The sequence below is a fragment of the Dendrobium catenatum genome, unplaced genomic scaffold (genome assembly GCF_001605985.2).
Source record: "Dendrobium catenatum unplaced genomic scaffold, ASM160598v2 fragScaff_scaffold_1227, whole genome shotgun sequence".
Lineage (NCBI taxonomy): Eukaryota > Viridiplantae > Streptophyta > Magnoliopsida > Asparagales > Orchidaceae > Dendrobium > Dendrobium catenatum.
In genome coordinates, this window is record NW_021319689.1 from 191,918 (window position 1) to 206,374 (window position 14,457).

The window sequence follows — 14,457 nt, forward strand, 5'->3', positions numbered from 1 at the left end:
AGTAGGTTGTGCTTCAATCCATCTACAAGCAAAACATTTTCAATCATAAGGTTCTTGGAATTACCAATTATACCTGCGCCTACCACCATCTTGGTGGTGTTGTCTCTAAGAGTAACCTGTCCTCTAGTCCTGGACTCTAGTACAACAAATGGATTTGCATCACCAGTCATATGTCGAGAGCATCCACTGTCCAGGTACCACATACTCTCACAAGGCCTTTTGTGAGAGCGCTCCTGCAAAATTATTGAATATTAGATATAGGAACCCAAACATGTTTGGGTCCCTCATGAAAAGTAGAAAGCAATACATGTGTGGTATTCTGTGGATCATGCACCTTAGGTCTCCACACTCAATGTTTACTATAGTGAATAGTGCAAGTGTGTGAGATGTGTCCTAGCATGCCACATGAAAAACATCTAACTCCAGGAAAAGGATTTCTTAAAAGGTTTGAGTTATAATGCCTCTTCCTAGGTCTTAGAAATTGATCAAAAGTAGGTGTCATCCTAGTTTTCTTACATATTTCTAATTCATTTTGAATCTTAAAATTAGTGCTTTTTAAAACCTCATTTTCAATCCTCAAAATTTCCTCCATCTCTTTAGACTTCTTAAAATTAGATTCAAGTGATGTGTGTGAAACTTTTAATGCATCATGCTTTTCAACTAATTCATAATGATTTTTATTTAACTCATCAAATTCATCAAGTAAAGTCATATGATTTGAATCAATCATTTGATGGTCTTTAGTCAGAATTTCATGCTCTTTTTATAGATTCGAGAACTCTAATTTCAAGCTAGTATGTGCTTTCTGTAATTTTTTATATGATGCATGAATCTTTTCAGAAACTTCAAGGAGTTGATAGTAGGATAGTTCACATACCTCTTATTGATCAACATTGTCGTCCGCCATCAAGCACAATTTCAATGTCTCATCTTCTGGTTCCGTCTCCGATGAGTCTGATGCAGAATCTGCCCAAAATACTTGTTGAACTCTCATCTTGTCCTATCTTAGCTTAGGTTTCTCCTTACCCTTTCGTTTGCTTGAGTGATCTTTAAGTGTAGGAAAATAAGTTCTCACGTGTCCTGATTTCCTACATTCATAACAAACGACATCAGAAGATCCTTTAGAATATTTATGATCCTTACATTTTCTCCAATGATGCTTTTGCTTCTTCCTTAGAAAGAATTTGAATTGCCTTGTGATGAATGCAACTTCATCGCTCTCAGACCCGGAAGAATCGGAGTCAGATTTGTGCGCCTTTAGTGCAACTATTTTCTCCTTCTTCTTCTCACCTGCATCAAGATTTCTTTGATTCACCCCTTGCTCGTATGAAATGAGTGAACCAAGTAAGTTATCAATAGAATAAGTGTTCAAATCCTTAGATTTAGTGATTGCAGTGATTTTAGCATCATATGACGAAGGCAAGCATCTCAAAATCTTGTTTACTTTTTCATAGTTTGAAAGTTCTCTTCCTAATGCATACAGTGAAGTGACTATATGTATAAACCTAGTATACATGTCACAAACAGATTCAGATGGTTTCATACGAAAAAGTTTGTAGTCATGTAAGGGAATATTCAAACGAGAATGTTTCACATCATTGGTTCCTTCATAAGTGATACATAACCTATCCCAAATTTCTTTACTAGTTTTGCAAGTGGAGACACGCATGTAATCCTCAGACTTTAAAGTACAGAAAAATAGTTCAAACATTTTGCATTCAATTGAGCTAAATCTCTTTCATCGAAAGTCCATTATGTAAAAGCAACTTAAATTTTAACACCATTAATTTCACGAGAAGGTGGAGAATAACCTTCTTTGATAAGCATCCACATGCGGGTTTTCCATAAATTAAAAGATAAGTTGTCAAACAATGGAGGTCGTGTAATTGAATAACATTCAGTAGTGTTTTTATTCCCAAAGTTAGCCATGGATCAAATTCAAAAATTTTTCAAACTTAGTTTTTGAATCCCGCTTTGATACCACTAGAAAGTTCATTAGGGATGTTAAGCCCTATAGAACTGGCCCAAGCTAACTAAGAGGGGGGTGAATTGGTATTTTAAAAATTCTTTTCACTAAGAAGTAAAAAATCACATAAACCAAAATCACACCACAAGAAAAATAAGCGTGATGGAAATAGTCCTGGCCGATCAGTACAAATTCCGTGAGATCGGCCAGAGCATCACCCTGAATGCAATCTTGACGATTGAAAATTGGCTTGATCGTCCCGGACGCCACGATCGTCCAGGCTGATCAGTTCAAATCAGAATAAAATTGTCCAGAGCATCGCCCTGAATTCAAGCTGTTCGATCCCGATCGTCCAACATCAATCACTCTTCCTAACCCAACGGCGTACCAATCAAAAGCTATGCCCTAAGACTACTGACAAATTGTCGAAGTAGTAATGCATCGTTGCCACCTGCATTGCAGCAGCTAGCACGGAACTGGGCTAAATGTTGCTTCGGGCCAAAACTTTCTAGTTGTTCCAGATTGGGACAATTTCCAATTTCAGTAATCCCGGACTGAGTTCACGCCCCTTTCAAGCAGGCATTGGGGCAGTCAGTCCGTTTTTTTTAGATTACCGAATGGGAGTCAGCACAGTCAAGGAAGCAATAGCTCACTCATCCCAATAGGGATAATCAACCTCGTTTTTCAAAAACTACTTTTTTTCTTTTAGGAAGGAACGGTGGCTGATATTTATCGTCCAGAAGTAACTAAGGTTTTTAAATAGATCATCCTTGCCAATCCTGTGATCGTCCATGACGATATGATCGTATCAATCATCATTTATTACTTCCTTGATTTATCTGATTAATTAAGGCATAATTGTGAATATCGTCCAGGCCGATCCATGATTGTCCTGGCCGATTACCAAAAATTATAGAATACCTTAATTATTTATGGCGGCAATTTCTTTATGTTTTGAACTTATCGTCCTGGCCGATACACGTATCATCCAGGCCAATTGGCTAATGACGGCTGCCTTAATTAAGAACCCCTGATTAGATTTTTTGTTTTAAGCCCGATCATCCAGAACGATGTAAAATATCGTCCTGGCCGATTTGAGTAAAAACAGAAATTCTAAGTTTTTCAGGTGTGTGTGTGTAGGGTTACTTAGCATTAGTCACACCAAAGATTACAATTGACTCAAGAGGGCAAAGATAAAATTACAGACTGACTCAACCCTAATCTACCCCATCTTGAGCTGGCTCCATTTTTCCGTCCGATCTTTGATTCCTGAAAAGTCAGAAGTAAAAGACAGTCCATGTCAAGTAAGAGTGTTTTCCAATCATCAAAACATAATTCATGGACCTGAATTTGCAACAAATGCATACCATCAAATATCTTCTCTAGCCTCCTCAACATGTCCTCCACTGTCATGGGCTTAACAGTTCCCTCAAACCTCAAAGGCTTCAATCTCAAAGATATCTGTAGATGTCAATCTACAATATTAAAACTAATAGCAAGAACTCTGCTCTGTGTCTCACCCATCATCTAGGCTATTAAACTAGAAAATTATAAAACTATGTCAAAATAGATTGTTAGAGCAATACTTTATACATGAGCTGTTTAATAAGCACCCTTCCCAAATATCATGCCTAGGTCTAGCAGATCTACAACTATAAATAATATATAACTAAACATATATACATATGAAACAAATTATAATAAATACTTAGAAAGACTCAAAACTATCCCACTAGACTAACATATCAATTCTTATAGCTCTTTCTTATGATCCATTCTAAAACTATTGCTTTGATACCATGAAAGTTTTCCACAAACCAACCCGACCAGGTTGGTTCCTATTGTGTTGAGTTGTGATAGACAAATCCCAAGATGTAGTTTTGAAATGTTTTAGATTCTCTTCTGATATTCATTTTAAATAAACTACATACTATATAATTATTAAAATATCTATGTACTCAAAATAAATTATCCATAAAATTTCTTTCATTTCGTCAAAATATATAAACTATATTACATGACTATAAACATAAGCTACAGAACTGAATCATAAACTAGCTATGACTGTATAAAAATCAAAATATAGAAATACCTATAAATTCATATCATTCCTAAAACTATTAATAAACCAGCTTATTCTCTTTTTTAGATCTTGAAAATTAGAAGAAGAACCACAATGATCTAAAATTTTAAATTCTTTTACAAAATTTTTTAGAATATTTTAAAGTAATTAAATGCAGCTTAATAAATTATTATACTGAGAAAGATAATAAGAGCATAGCAGTTATTCAATTATTTAATAATAGTACTGAGTAGACAAATAAATTGAAACTCATATTATAGAGCAATTCACATCAAAAAGCAGTTCATATCATTATTTTTGATCCTATGTACTCAAAACATGCTTGTATCCACCATAACATACCTTATAGATGTCAAATATTCCTTGACATAAATAGAATCTCAAAAGATTATAACCCTTTTATATTTTCTAGCTTACACCACATAATATTTAAAGCGTAATTAAGCTCATGTAAGATTTTCATAGTTTTTTATAATGGTAGGAAATGGAAAATAATATTGAGAAAAATTCACAGTTTCATAATATAAAAAAATTATTAGAGATTTAAAAATATTATTTTAAAATACTAATTATACTTAATACTATTTTTTAGTGTCCACGTTATTTTTTATTCGATAAAAACTACAAAATTTTCAAAATATAGATAAATTAAAAAAAAATATTCAGAATGTTAATAATCTCAATCTCTATAATATATAAAAGTACACTCTAAAAATTTTTCAGTGCAAATTTATTCGCATTTTTTGGTACCAAAAATATAAATTTAATCCAAAAATTTAAAAAAACTTCGTATTTTTTTAAAACTAAGATAGGCATAATGTGACAAACCTTGATCCGAACAACTTTTCTAAGTGACTCAATGACTAAAAATGATTCAAAGCAACTCTAAATGCATTATTCCCTCCCAAATTCATTTCCTCTCTCCAATTTTGGTCACCGATAAATACCCTTCTTGATTTAGGCGAAGTTTCGGGACCACCACCTTGGCTGATGTTTGATGCATCGGATTTTCTCCCTGCTGATGTTATAGTTTTCCCCCCCTTTGTCCACTGTATGATGCTTCAATTTTCCCATTTTGCTACTGCCCTTTTGGTCCTTATTTTTTGTTTTTTTAAGGAGTTCCTATTGGTTAAATGTGTGGTGGCTTAATTTCATGTATTTATTTCTCTTCTAGTTTATTTTCTTATATATAGTGATTATTTTTCTGCTTGGGAAAAGAAGTTTTATAGTGATAATTTGTGCATTCTAAAACCTGTTGGTTTTCTCTATCTTGCAAGCTAGCCTCCTTTTTTACCTTCCCCTCTATTATTTTGTCTTGGTATTTTATTTCTTCTTTTCTATCCACGGTTCCTACCCCATATGTATCTTTCTTTATGAAGGTTTTGTAAGTTGAAGGGTGTAGTCACGTCGATGTGTCATGTTTAGTGTTTATCTATAAAAAGTGTATTTTAAGCTCTGATCTTGTGTTTATATTTATGTTTTAAGAAAGTAAGATTTGATTTTTTGCAATCTTTAATTTTGGTTATATCAATTTAATATCAGAGCTTTAGGTTATTGCGACTCTTCATTCTTTCTTTTTAAAAAATAGATATTCATGAACAACCCGAGTTCCTAAATTAAGATGCAATAGAATTTATTGTTAGTGAAACTCAACCAACTAATCTAGAAGAGATAATTCCAACAAATAGATGGGTTTCATCACAAGGAAGTTTTACTGATCTAATCCAGAACAAACTTATACAAAATTAAGGAAAAAATAAATTTTGTACAAAAAGATATGAAAAGAAAAAAGTCTATTTCAAGTCCAGTTTAATTAATAAAAAGAAATGTTCCAACGAAAGTATGCTAAATTAATACAAGAATTAGATATGACTTAATAAGCTAAAAATAAAAACTCTGAAGCTATCTTATCAGGGGATGAGATCTCTCCACATGAGGAGAATTAATGTAGATAAATTTTTGGTTCCCCCCACCCACCTTGGATGCTGTTTGATGCTTCGTATTCTCCCCCTACTAATGCTTCGATTTTTCACCCATTTGGCCTCCAAGTGATGTTTCGGTTTCTCCCTTTTGCAACTACCGTTTCAGTCCAAATTTTTATTTTTTTTAAGGAGTTCCTATTGGTTAAATGTATGGTGCCTTAACTTCTTGCATTAAGTATTCTTCTCTTTTATTTTCTTATATATAGTTACTTTTTTCTTGCTGGAAAAAGAAGTTTTTGAGGATTTGTAAAGAGAATTTGAAGATTTCGGGTGCCATAGTTGGAGATGGAAGAAGGTGGCCTGTCATCCATGGATGACCGAAACACCAAATCTTTTTTATCCATCGCAAGTCCAATTATGTTGGATTCAAAAGGTAGATTCTCCTTCAAACGTATCTCCCCTCACAATCTTCGTGTTTTGGAATCTCCTCTTGTTATCAAAGAGGGAGGCTTGATGGCTAAGCACAAGCCATTGCCGGATTCAAGTAAAGGGAAAGAGGTAATTTAGGTTTCAAACAAGATACCAAAATCACCTTTGTCGGTTATTATCTCTGGAGAAAATGACAAGAGGCTTCTTCTTCAAGGAACAGTTTCATTGATGTTTTGACGAATGATAAGGATATTGGCAAGAGTATTGTCAATATCAAAAATCCAATGATCTTTTGATTAATTCAAAGATTGTTAAGATGCAAAATCCAGTTTTTTCTCCAACAAACCCTGCACCCGTGGATCAACAAAAGTGTGCTGAAGTTTTGGAAATTCAAAACTCTAAATTTGAATTTCCACAAATTATGGAGGCTGATAAGGAGGAGTTTGAGAAGGAGCATATTTCAGTTTTGACTCCTACAAAGGCAGCAAGGATTTCTGAAATAGTTATTAATAATGATGGAACAAGAGATAGTTTTTCTGAAGCTATTTCTTCTACTTCAACAATCAGTTTAAAATTCAAAAAAATTGTCTTAATGAAGAATAAAAAGGCCTCTACTATGGAGCTTGGTTCTTCAGGTTCTAAACACAAGTTGTTCAAAGAACTACAATCTTTAGGACCGGTGAAAGATCAAAATAGAAGAAGGATTACTGATCTCAGCGGACGACATCAAAGGTTCTTCCCAAACATCTTAGTAATATGCTAGCCGATATTATCATAGCAATCAGCAAAGTAGAAAGGTACCAGAGGTTGGAGCATATGTTCAAAGAGTTTACCATATCTCTTGCTTTGGACTACATCATTGGAAGTTTAAAGAGACATCTGAAACACCTACCAATGTTACTCTTAGGTGTTTTCAGTTTGTCCTGGATTTTTTGTAATTTACATTTGTTTATATTTTATAGCTTCCTTTTTGTTTTAGATTATTATTTGTTTTTTAAACTTATTATATTTGCTAATGGGATCGATACTAGATCCTATTCCTTAACCGGATGGGAACTCTGGGATACTAACCAACCCTTGGGTTGTTTCAAACTTTGGTATCCCCTGCATCTCAACGGTTTCAAAATAGGAAACAGTCGGTTTCATTTCAAAGATAATATGTTTAATTTAAACAAATATGCTTTCAATAAGGATCCTTTTTCTCTTGATCAAGGATCTATTAATTTTTACTTCCTAGTTTGTATTAGATTGTTATTTCTTCCATTTTAATGAATTTTTTTGCATTTTCTCAAAAAAAAAAAAAGAAGAAGCTTTTGAGTGATAATTTGTGGAATATAGAACCTGCGGGTTTTCTATTTTTTGTGAGCTAGCCTCCTTTTTCCTTCCCCTCTATTACTTCATCTCGGTCTTCTATCTCTTCTTCTCTATCCGCGGTTCTCGTGCCAATTATCTTTCTTCACAAAAATATTATAAGTTGAAGGGTGTAGTCGAGTCGATGTGAATGTTTGTTCTTTATCTATAATATATGTCTTTTAAGCAATTATCTTGCATTTATATTTATGTTTTTAAAAAGAAAGATCTAATTCTTTGCAATCTTTTATTTTGGTTACATCAATTTGGTATCAGAGCCTTAGGTTTTTATGAGTCATCCTTCTTACATCGATTGGATTGCTGATTAGGATGGGTGAATAAGTGATTGAGAAGATGAAGTTATAGGCTATGCTAGGGTTTTGGACCCCATGAACCTGATATTAAGTATTTTGATGATTATAAGAATTATTCACTGTGATTGAGTTAATAAATTTGTGCGCAAACCATTTTGTTTTAAGCTAATAATTTTGTTATATATTTTTATTTTTAAAATTACATTATGTGCGTGTGTATTTATACTAGTTAAAAGAAATAGCATGTAGTCCTATTCTATTTTTTCTTTCCCTACTATTTTTAATCCCCAATCAGAGGACAGATGATTGTATAGCACATTTCAAATCTTCATGCTTTATTAGCGAATTTTCTGAACAACAACAAAAACCTTCTAAAGGAAAATAAGCTCTAAAAATAGACATTTTAATTAGTACTATTACCAAGCGAACTGAAACTTTCTGTTTTACAACCGAACTTCATATTGCTCTAGATGCTACAAGGCCAAGGGCAGATCTCTTGTGCACAGTGATACCTGGAACTTCATCCATGTCCATCTCTTCTTTCTTCATTCCATCAGGCAATCTCCAATCAAAGTAATAAAGTAAATTCGCAAGAGCAAGTTCCACTGTTGCCATTCCAAAGTTCTTACCCGGACAATTTCTACGACCCGACCCAAATGGTATGAACTCAAAGTCATGACCAATGTAATCTATTGAGCTATCAATGAACCTCTCTGGTAAAAACTCCTCAGGATTCTCCCAAGTTTTGGGATCTCTTGCAATGCCCCAAGCATTGATGTAAACCCGAGTATTTGGTACTATATCATAGCCACTGATCTTGCAATGTCTAATTGCCACTCGCGGAAGCAATAATGGAACAGGCAAGTGTAGCCTCAAAGTTTCTTTTACCACTGAGTTGAGGTATTGAAGCGGATGGAGACTGCTTTTTGTGAGATGTGCGGAGCTTCTTACTTCCTCTTGTACTTTTTGCATAATCCTTGAATTCCTCACCAACTCTGCCATTGCCCAAATTATAATGGCAGAAGATGTTCCAATTCCAGCGATGAAAATGTCCTAAGACAATTAAAAAAAACAAAATCAAGCCGTAATTTCATGAAGAATGCAAAACAGCACGTAGAGAGTAATTACCTTTAGAATAGCTTTAATGTTAGCGTTGGTGATAAAAGGTGAATTCTTCTGTTGATGAAGCAAGACATCAACTATGTCTTCCTGTTCATGGTTTGTCCTCCTCTTATAAATGCGCTCCTCAATTATTTCATTATAGAAAGAATCAAACTTGTTGAAGGTCCTCTCCAATCTTTGTTGTAGGCCTGTAAGCTTGTCAATCCAACCCAATGATGGGAAACAATCTGAAACAAAAAAGGTGCCGAACAACGTCTCGGTTTCTTGAACAAGTGCGTGGAAGTGTTCCTTCTCAAGATCTTCTTGATCATACTTCTTGCTCAGTGCAACACGGCAAATTATATTGCTTATGAGAGTCGACACAAGCTTCGTTAGATTAATCGGTTTTGATAAGGATTTAGAGACCGAATCAATAAGGATAGCGACCTCTTCTTCTCTTACAGAATGGAATGTACTAACCCTCTTTGTGCTAAAGAGTTGAAGAATACAAATCTTTCTCATCTCTCTCCAGTACTCACCATAGGCAGCAAAGCTGATGTCCTTGCAATCATAAGAGAATTTATTGCTGGAGGTGAGCCCAGGCCGAGAGCAGAAGCCAAAATCATTGGTTTTAAGGATTTCTCTTGCCATGTCTGCTGAGGAGACCACAAGGATTGGCACTTTGCCAATCTTGAGATGCATCAAAGGGCCATATTTTTGTGACAGAAGCCACAAGGGGCGATGAGTTAAACCACCAACTTGATGTAGATTTCCGATTATGGGGAGCTTTCTTGGTCCTGGAGGGAGTTTAGGACTCAACTCTCTTCTCTTGATTCTCCTAAAAATAATAAAATGTAAAAAGAAAGCAAGTGCTATAGTAAAGAGCCATGCTAAGAGGAATACAAAATCCATAAATGACTTGCAGGAAGGTTGGAGAAACTCTGGCTCTTTATGGATGATTTTTGAGATGTTGTGATCTGGATCATATCTTGACAGCCCTAAGATAGCTTGTCTAAACTCGAAAGCAAAATTTTCAACTTCATATTTTAGTCAAGTGAATAATGCAAGTTGTTTGATTTATGTAAAATTTCTAAAATACTTTTTAAATCAGTAATCGTATAAGATTTATTTTTCTGGGAGTGAATTATTAGCAGCTCTACTGCAGGAAACAAGCCAACGTGACCAACGTCCCATCAGCTCAAAATGCTCCCAGTAAGTTTGCATCAGACAAAAACTGTGACGCAACTGCTGACTAAAATTATCATATTATAAGAGAAAAATGAACGGCCACTGGATGCCTTTTTCTAGTTGTTGGCATCAGCCCTGCCGTCCACTGAATACCAATAATTTCGTCACATTGCTCCAGGACAAGATTTCTGAGGAATTGTCTTTATGTGTTCCTGATCAAAATCATATACTTGTATATGTTTTTTTTTTTTTTTTTTTGGAAATTTTTAGGGCCTAGCTCGTATCATTGATAAAAAAAAAAAATTATAAGTGAGTAAAATGTAAAAGAAAAATTATATTCCTGAATCTCAACAACAAAAGAGAAGCCAAGGACTCAAATTAAGGACAAAAACCCATTGAAAATACAAAGCTTGAAGGAAATAAACTATGAAGGATTCGGGTAGCTCATGGTGAGAAACATGAATGGGACCAAAAATTGCACGAGAGGGACTACACCAGAGCGAAGCTCCAGGTTGTCAAAAAGACCGTCTGAGGGGCAATTGGGATTAGCAGCAATCATTATTGTCCTTCCAAAAATAACTCCAAGGACACAGAAAGCAGTAACTAAAGATCGAAGAAGCAAGAAGGAAGTAACTGATATGTTGTCCAGAAAACCCTTGATCCATAACACTATCAAAGGCGTAATTCAAGTTCGGCCTCATAAGAAGGTTACCAAACCAGGGGAGGAAGTGCTTGATGATACTAAATGTGAATTTACATTCAAAGTAAATATGAGAGATGGATTCTTATTCTTTCTGACAGAAACAACAATTGTTAAAGGTAAGAATCCCACGAGAGGCTAGACATATGCAGTTTTTGAAACTTCCTTTGAAAGCCATCCATGCATTAGATGAAAAACGTAATGCTGCTTTCTTGTGCCAAACCAACTTGTGCCAAGAAACAATCTCCATAGAAGAGTAAAAGAGATAACTAAAGGTTTTAAAATTTGGATTTTGGGTGCCCAGCCAGGAATGCTTCTCCAAATTACTGTCTATGTGGATGGCTTGAATATTAGAAACAATCAAGGCATCAAAACAGTGAGGGATAGACCAACTATTCCCAATAATAAACTTAGATATCGTCCAGTCAAAGGAGGAATACCCATTAAGAGCCTGCATCTCATTCAACATATCCATAATAGAGGTGTCATTGCACCAACGGTCCCATAATAAAGATAGATTGCTACTCGAATGGACAGACAAAGAAATACAGTGCTTAATAGTATTAGGCATCTTGCATAAATAGTTCCAGTAGGGTGAGCTTTTGACAATCATTGGATTCCACAAAGAATGATACTTTGAACGCCACCAATTAAAGAGTGAATTGCTAGAGTTTAAAAATCTCCATATTATCGAACAGGAAAACTTTGGTATCTAGAGTCAATGGAAGGGATACCCAGGCTACCGTTAAATTTGTGAATACAAGTATCTTTCCAAGATATAGTGTGCAGTTTTCTCATGATTATATTGCCAAAATAAAGGAATCTAGAGCACATCCTGTTAATAAGTTTGTAACAACCTTTGGGAAGGATAGAGCCATGAATCCAATAGGCCAAAGTGTTGCTAATGGTGAATTTGAGGTATTAAATCCTACCAGCAAAGGATAGGATTTTTGCTCTCCAACAAGAGATGAAGAAATTCTTTGAAGTAAATGTTAGAAGTCCATAGCCTTCAATTTTTTGTAGTGAATAGGCAACCCAAGATAGTTGATGGGAGTGGAGGATTGGTTTATTTGAAGGATTGCAAAAATTTGGGAAGTCTCAGGAACTTGTCTTTCAAGAGAGCTCGTAGGAGGAAGTCGTATGAGCAATCTAAACAGAATTATGTTGGATCTTTATACCTGCCTATAAAAGCAAAAATGAAAAATCATGATTTAGAAAATTAAATTGAAATGTTCTTAATTTTAATTTTCTTAATAAATAATTATTCTTAAAATATGAAATGAAAAACTTATCGAAATATTGATTGTGCACGTAAATCTTCTTCTTTGAAGTGTTGATTGAGAAGTAAGCCTTTCTTTTAATCACTTCATTAAATATATTTTAGTGAGTGAACACATTTAATCAATTACTGATGAATACTCTTTTATTTTAATGCAATTTGTATTCTCAATACAATTTTATCCTTCAAAAAGAAGACTAAGAGATTAATTTTTCTCATTTATCATCTTCCATTCGTTTTTGTAGAACTTATTCATTATTTATAAGAAAAGTTCACATCTTTTTAATTTGAACACATCTTTTTAGAAGAACTTTTTTATAATTCATAAAACATCTTTTTATATTAAATTGATAATTATCATGACACGTCATCATCTCTATCTTTTAATAACACGTCATTATTTTTTAAAATATTAAAAGATATTTATTATGACACATCATTATTTGATTAAGTTTTTTATACAATATAAAAAAATATTCTTTTAACATAAATGTGATACTAATATAATCATAATTTAACATTTATATTATATTACAGTTTTAATAATAATGTTAAATTAATATATAATAGTTCTAAGGTGATGAAGAAGGGGCCTATATACTTATAATTCAAGATCCAATAAATTTTATCATTAATTTAGCTCTTAAATTAATAAATTAAAATTATTAATTTCAATATTATTCCACTACAATATCAAGCCTTTATCCCACTACGTGGTTTATACAATTAAAAAAAATATATTCTTTTAACATATATAAATGTGATACTAATGTAATCATAATTTAAAATGTATATTATATTATATTTTTAATAATAATGTTCAATTAATATATAATAGTTCTAAGATGATGAAGAAGGGTTTATAGACTTATAATTCAAGCTTTAATAAATTTGACCATTAATTTAACTCTTAAATTAATAAATTAAAACTATTAATTTCAATATTATTCCACTATAATATCAAGTCTTTGTCCCACTACATGGGGTCGGCTATATGAAATTGCACTCTTAAATTTAAAGTATAAATTTCTCAATTTAAAAGATTGAATTGTCAATTGATTTAACCATTAAATATAAAATAACCATCAATAAAAAGTTCGTAATTAGAACCAAGTAATTTTGTTACTTCACTAATTGCATCTTAATCCTTAAATTCTAATTAATTTACTATTGAATAATAAACTTTGTGGTCTTATCACAAAATTTGAGCACTCAATTGTCCAAGTTTTGAATTAATTATTCAAGGGAATTATTTTTCTAACTTTTAAAAATAAAATGTATAAATTCCATATCTCTATATTAATATTTCCAATCAGTTATTTCATTTTATTTCTAAGATGTAAGGATTGAGTTTATATCTTCCAAATTATTTTTGAGTAAGTCAAAAAATCAAATGCCACAAATAAGAGTTTATTAATTTTTCAGGATTAAGATTGTTTTATATATATTCATCTTGATGATTAATTTTGAACTTTCCTTGTTAAAACATAATTTATTAGATAATTCAAAATTTATCTAGTCAAGTTCTATATAATCATATTATATCAAATACCTACATTTTAATATCTCTATATTGAATAATCCAGATAATACTATTCCACTCTTAATATTGATGGAGAGTTCTAATAGTATTTAATTATAGATTCTAAATATAATTCAAATTTATGAACTTATTTAGATTATTATCTATAATTCAATCATCTTCTATATAATTATATACTGAATTATAATTACATAAATAATCATGGAATAAATATAATAATAAAATATTTTATCAAATGATAATATTCGTACATGCAAAATTTATCTTTAAATATTTATTTCAATAGAAAATATATTATAATAATATTTCTTTAATACACACTCTCTAACAAACTCCCACTTTCCCTAAAGAAAATGAGGCATCTATCTTAATCCCATTTCTTGTACATATTTTGAAAAAGTTCTTTCAAGAAGCGTCTTGATAAATGGATCATAAATATTCTCTGTTGATGTTATCTTATGTACTGACACCTTACCCTCTTTCTCAATCTCTCTTATTAAATAATATTTTTTGTTAATATGCTTTTTTTTTTTTAATTTTTACTTTTTTGTATTTGATATAGCTGTATTATTGTCACAAAAT

General features: G+C 32.6%; 1 protein-coding gene across 1 annotated transcript; it reads right to left on the reverse strand.

Moving 5' to 3' along the window:
• Positions 1 to 8,375: 8,375 nt before the first annotated feature.
• Positions 8,376 to 10,229, reverse strand: LOC110093613 (cytochrome P450 71A1). The gene is made up of 2 exons (XM_020818555.2): positions 9,193 to 10,229; positions 8,376 to 9,117 (listed from the first exon to the last, which is right to left on the reverse strand). The coding sequence occupies exons 1-2, from the start codon at positions 10,075 to 10,077 to the stop codon at positions 8,521 to 8,523; spliced, it is 1,482 nt and encodes a 493-aa protein (XP_020674214.1). The 5' UTR covers positions 10,078 to 10,229; the 3' UTR covers positions 8,376 to 8,520.
• Between the last annotated feature and the right edge of the window lie 4,228 nt (positions 10,230 to 14,457).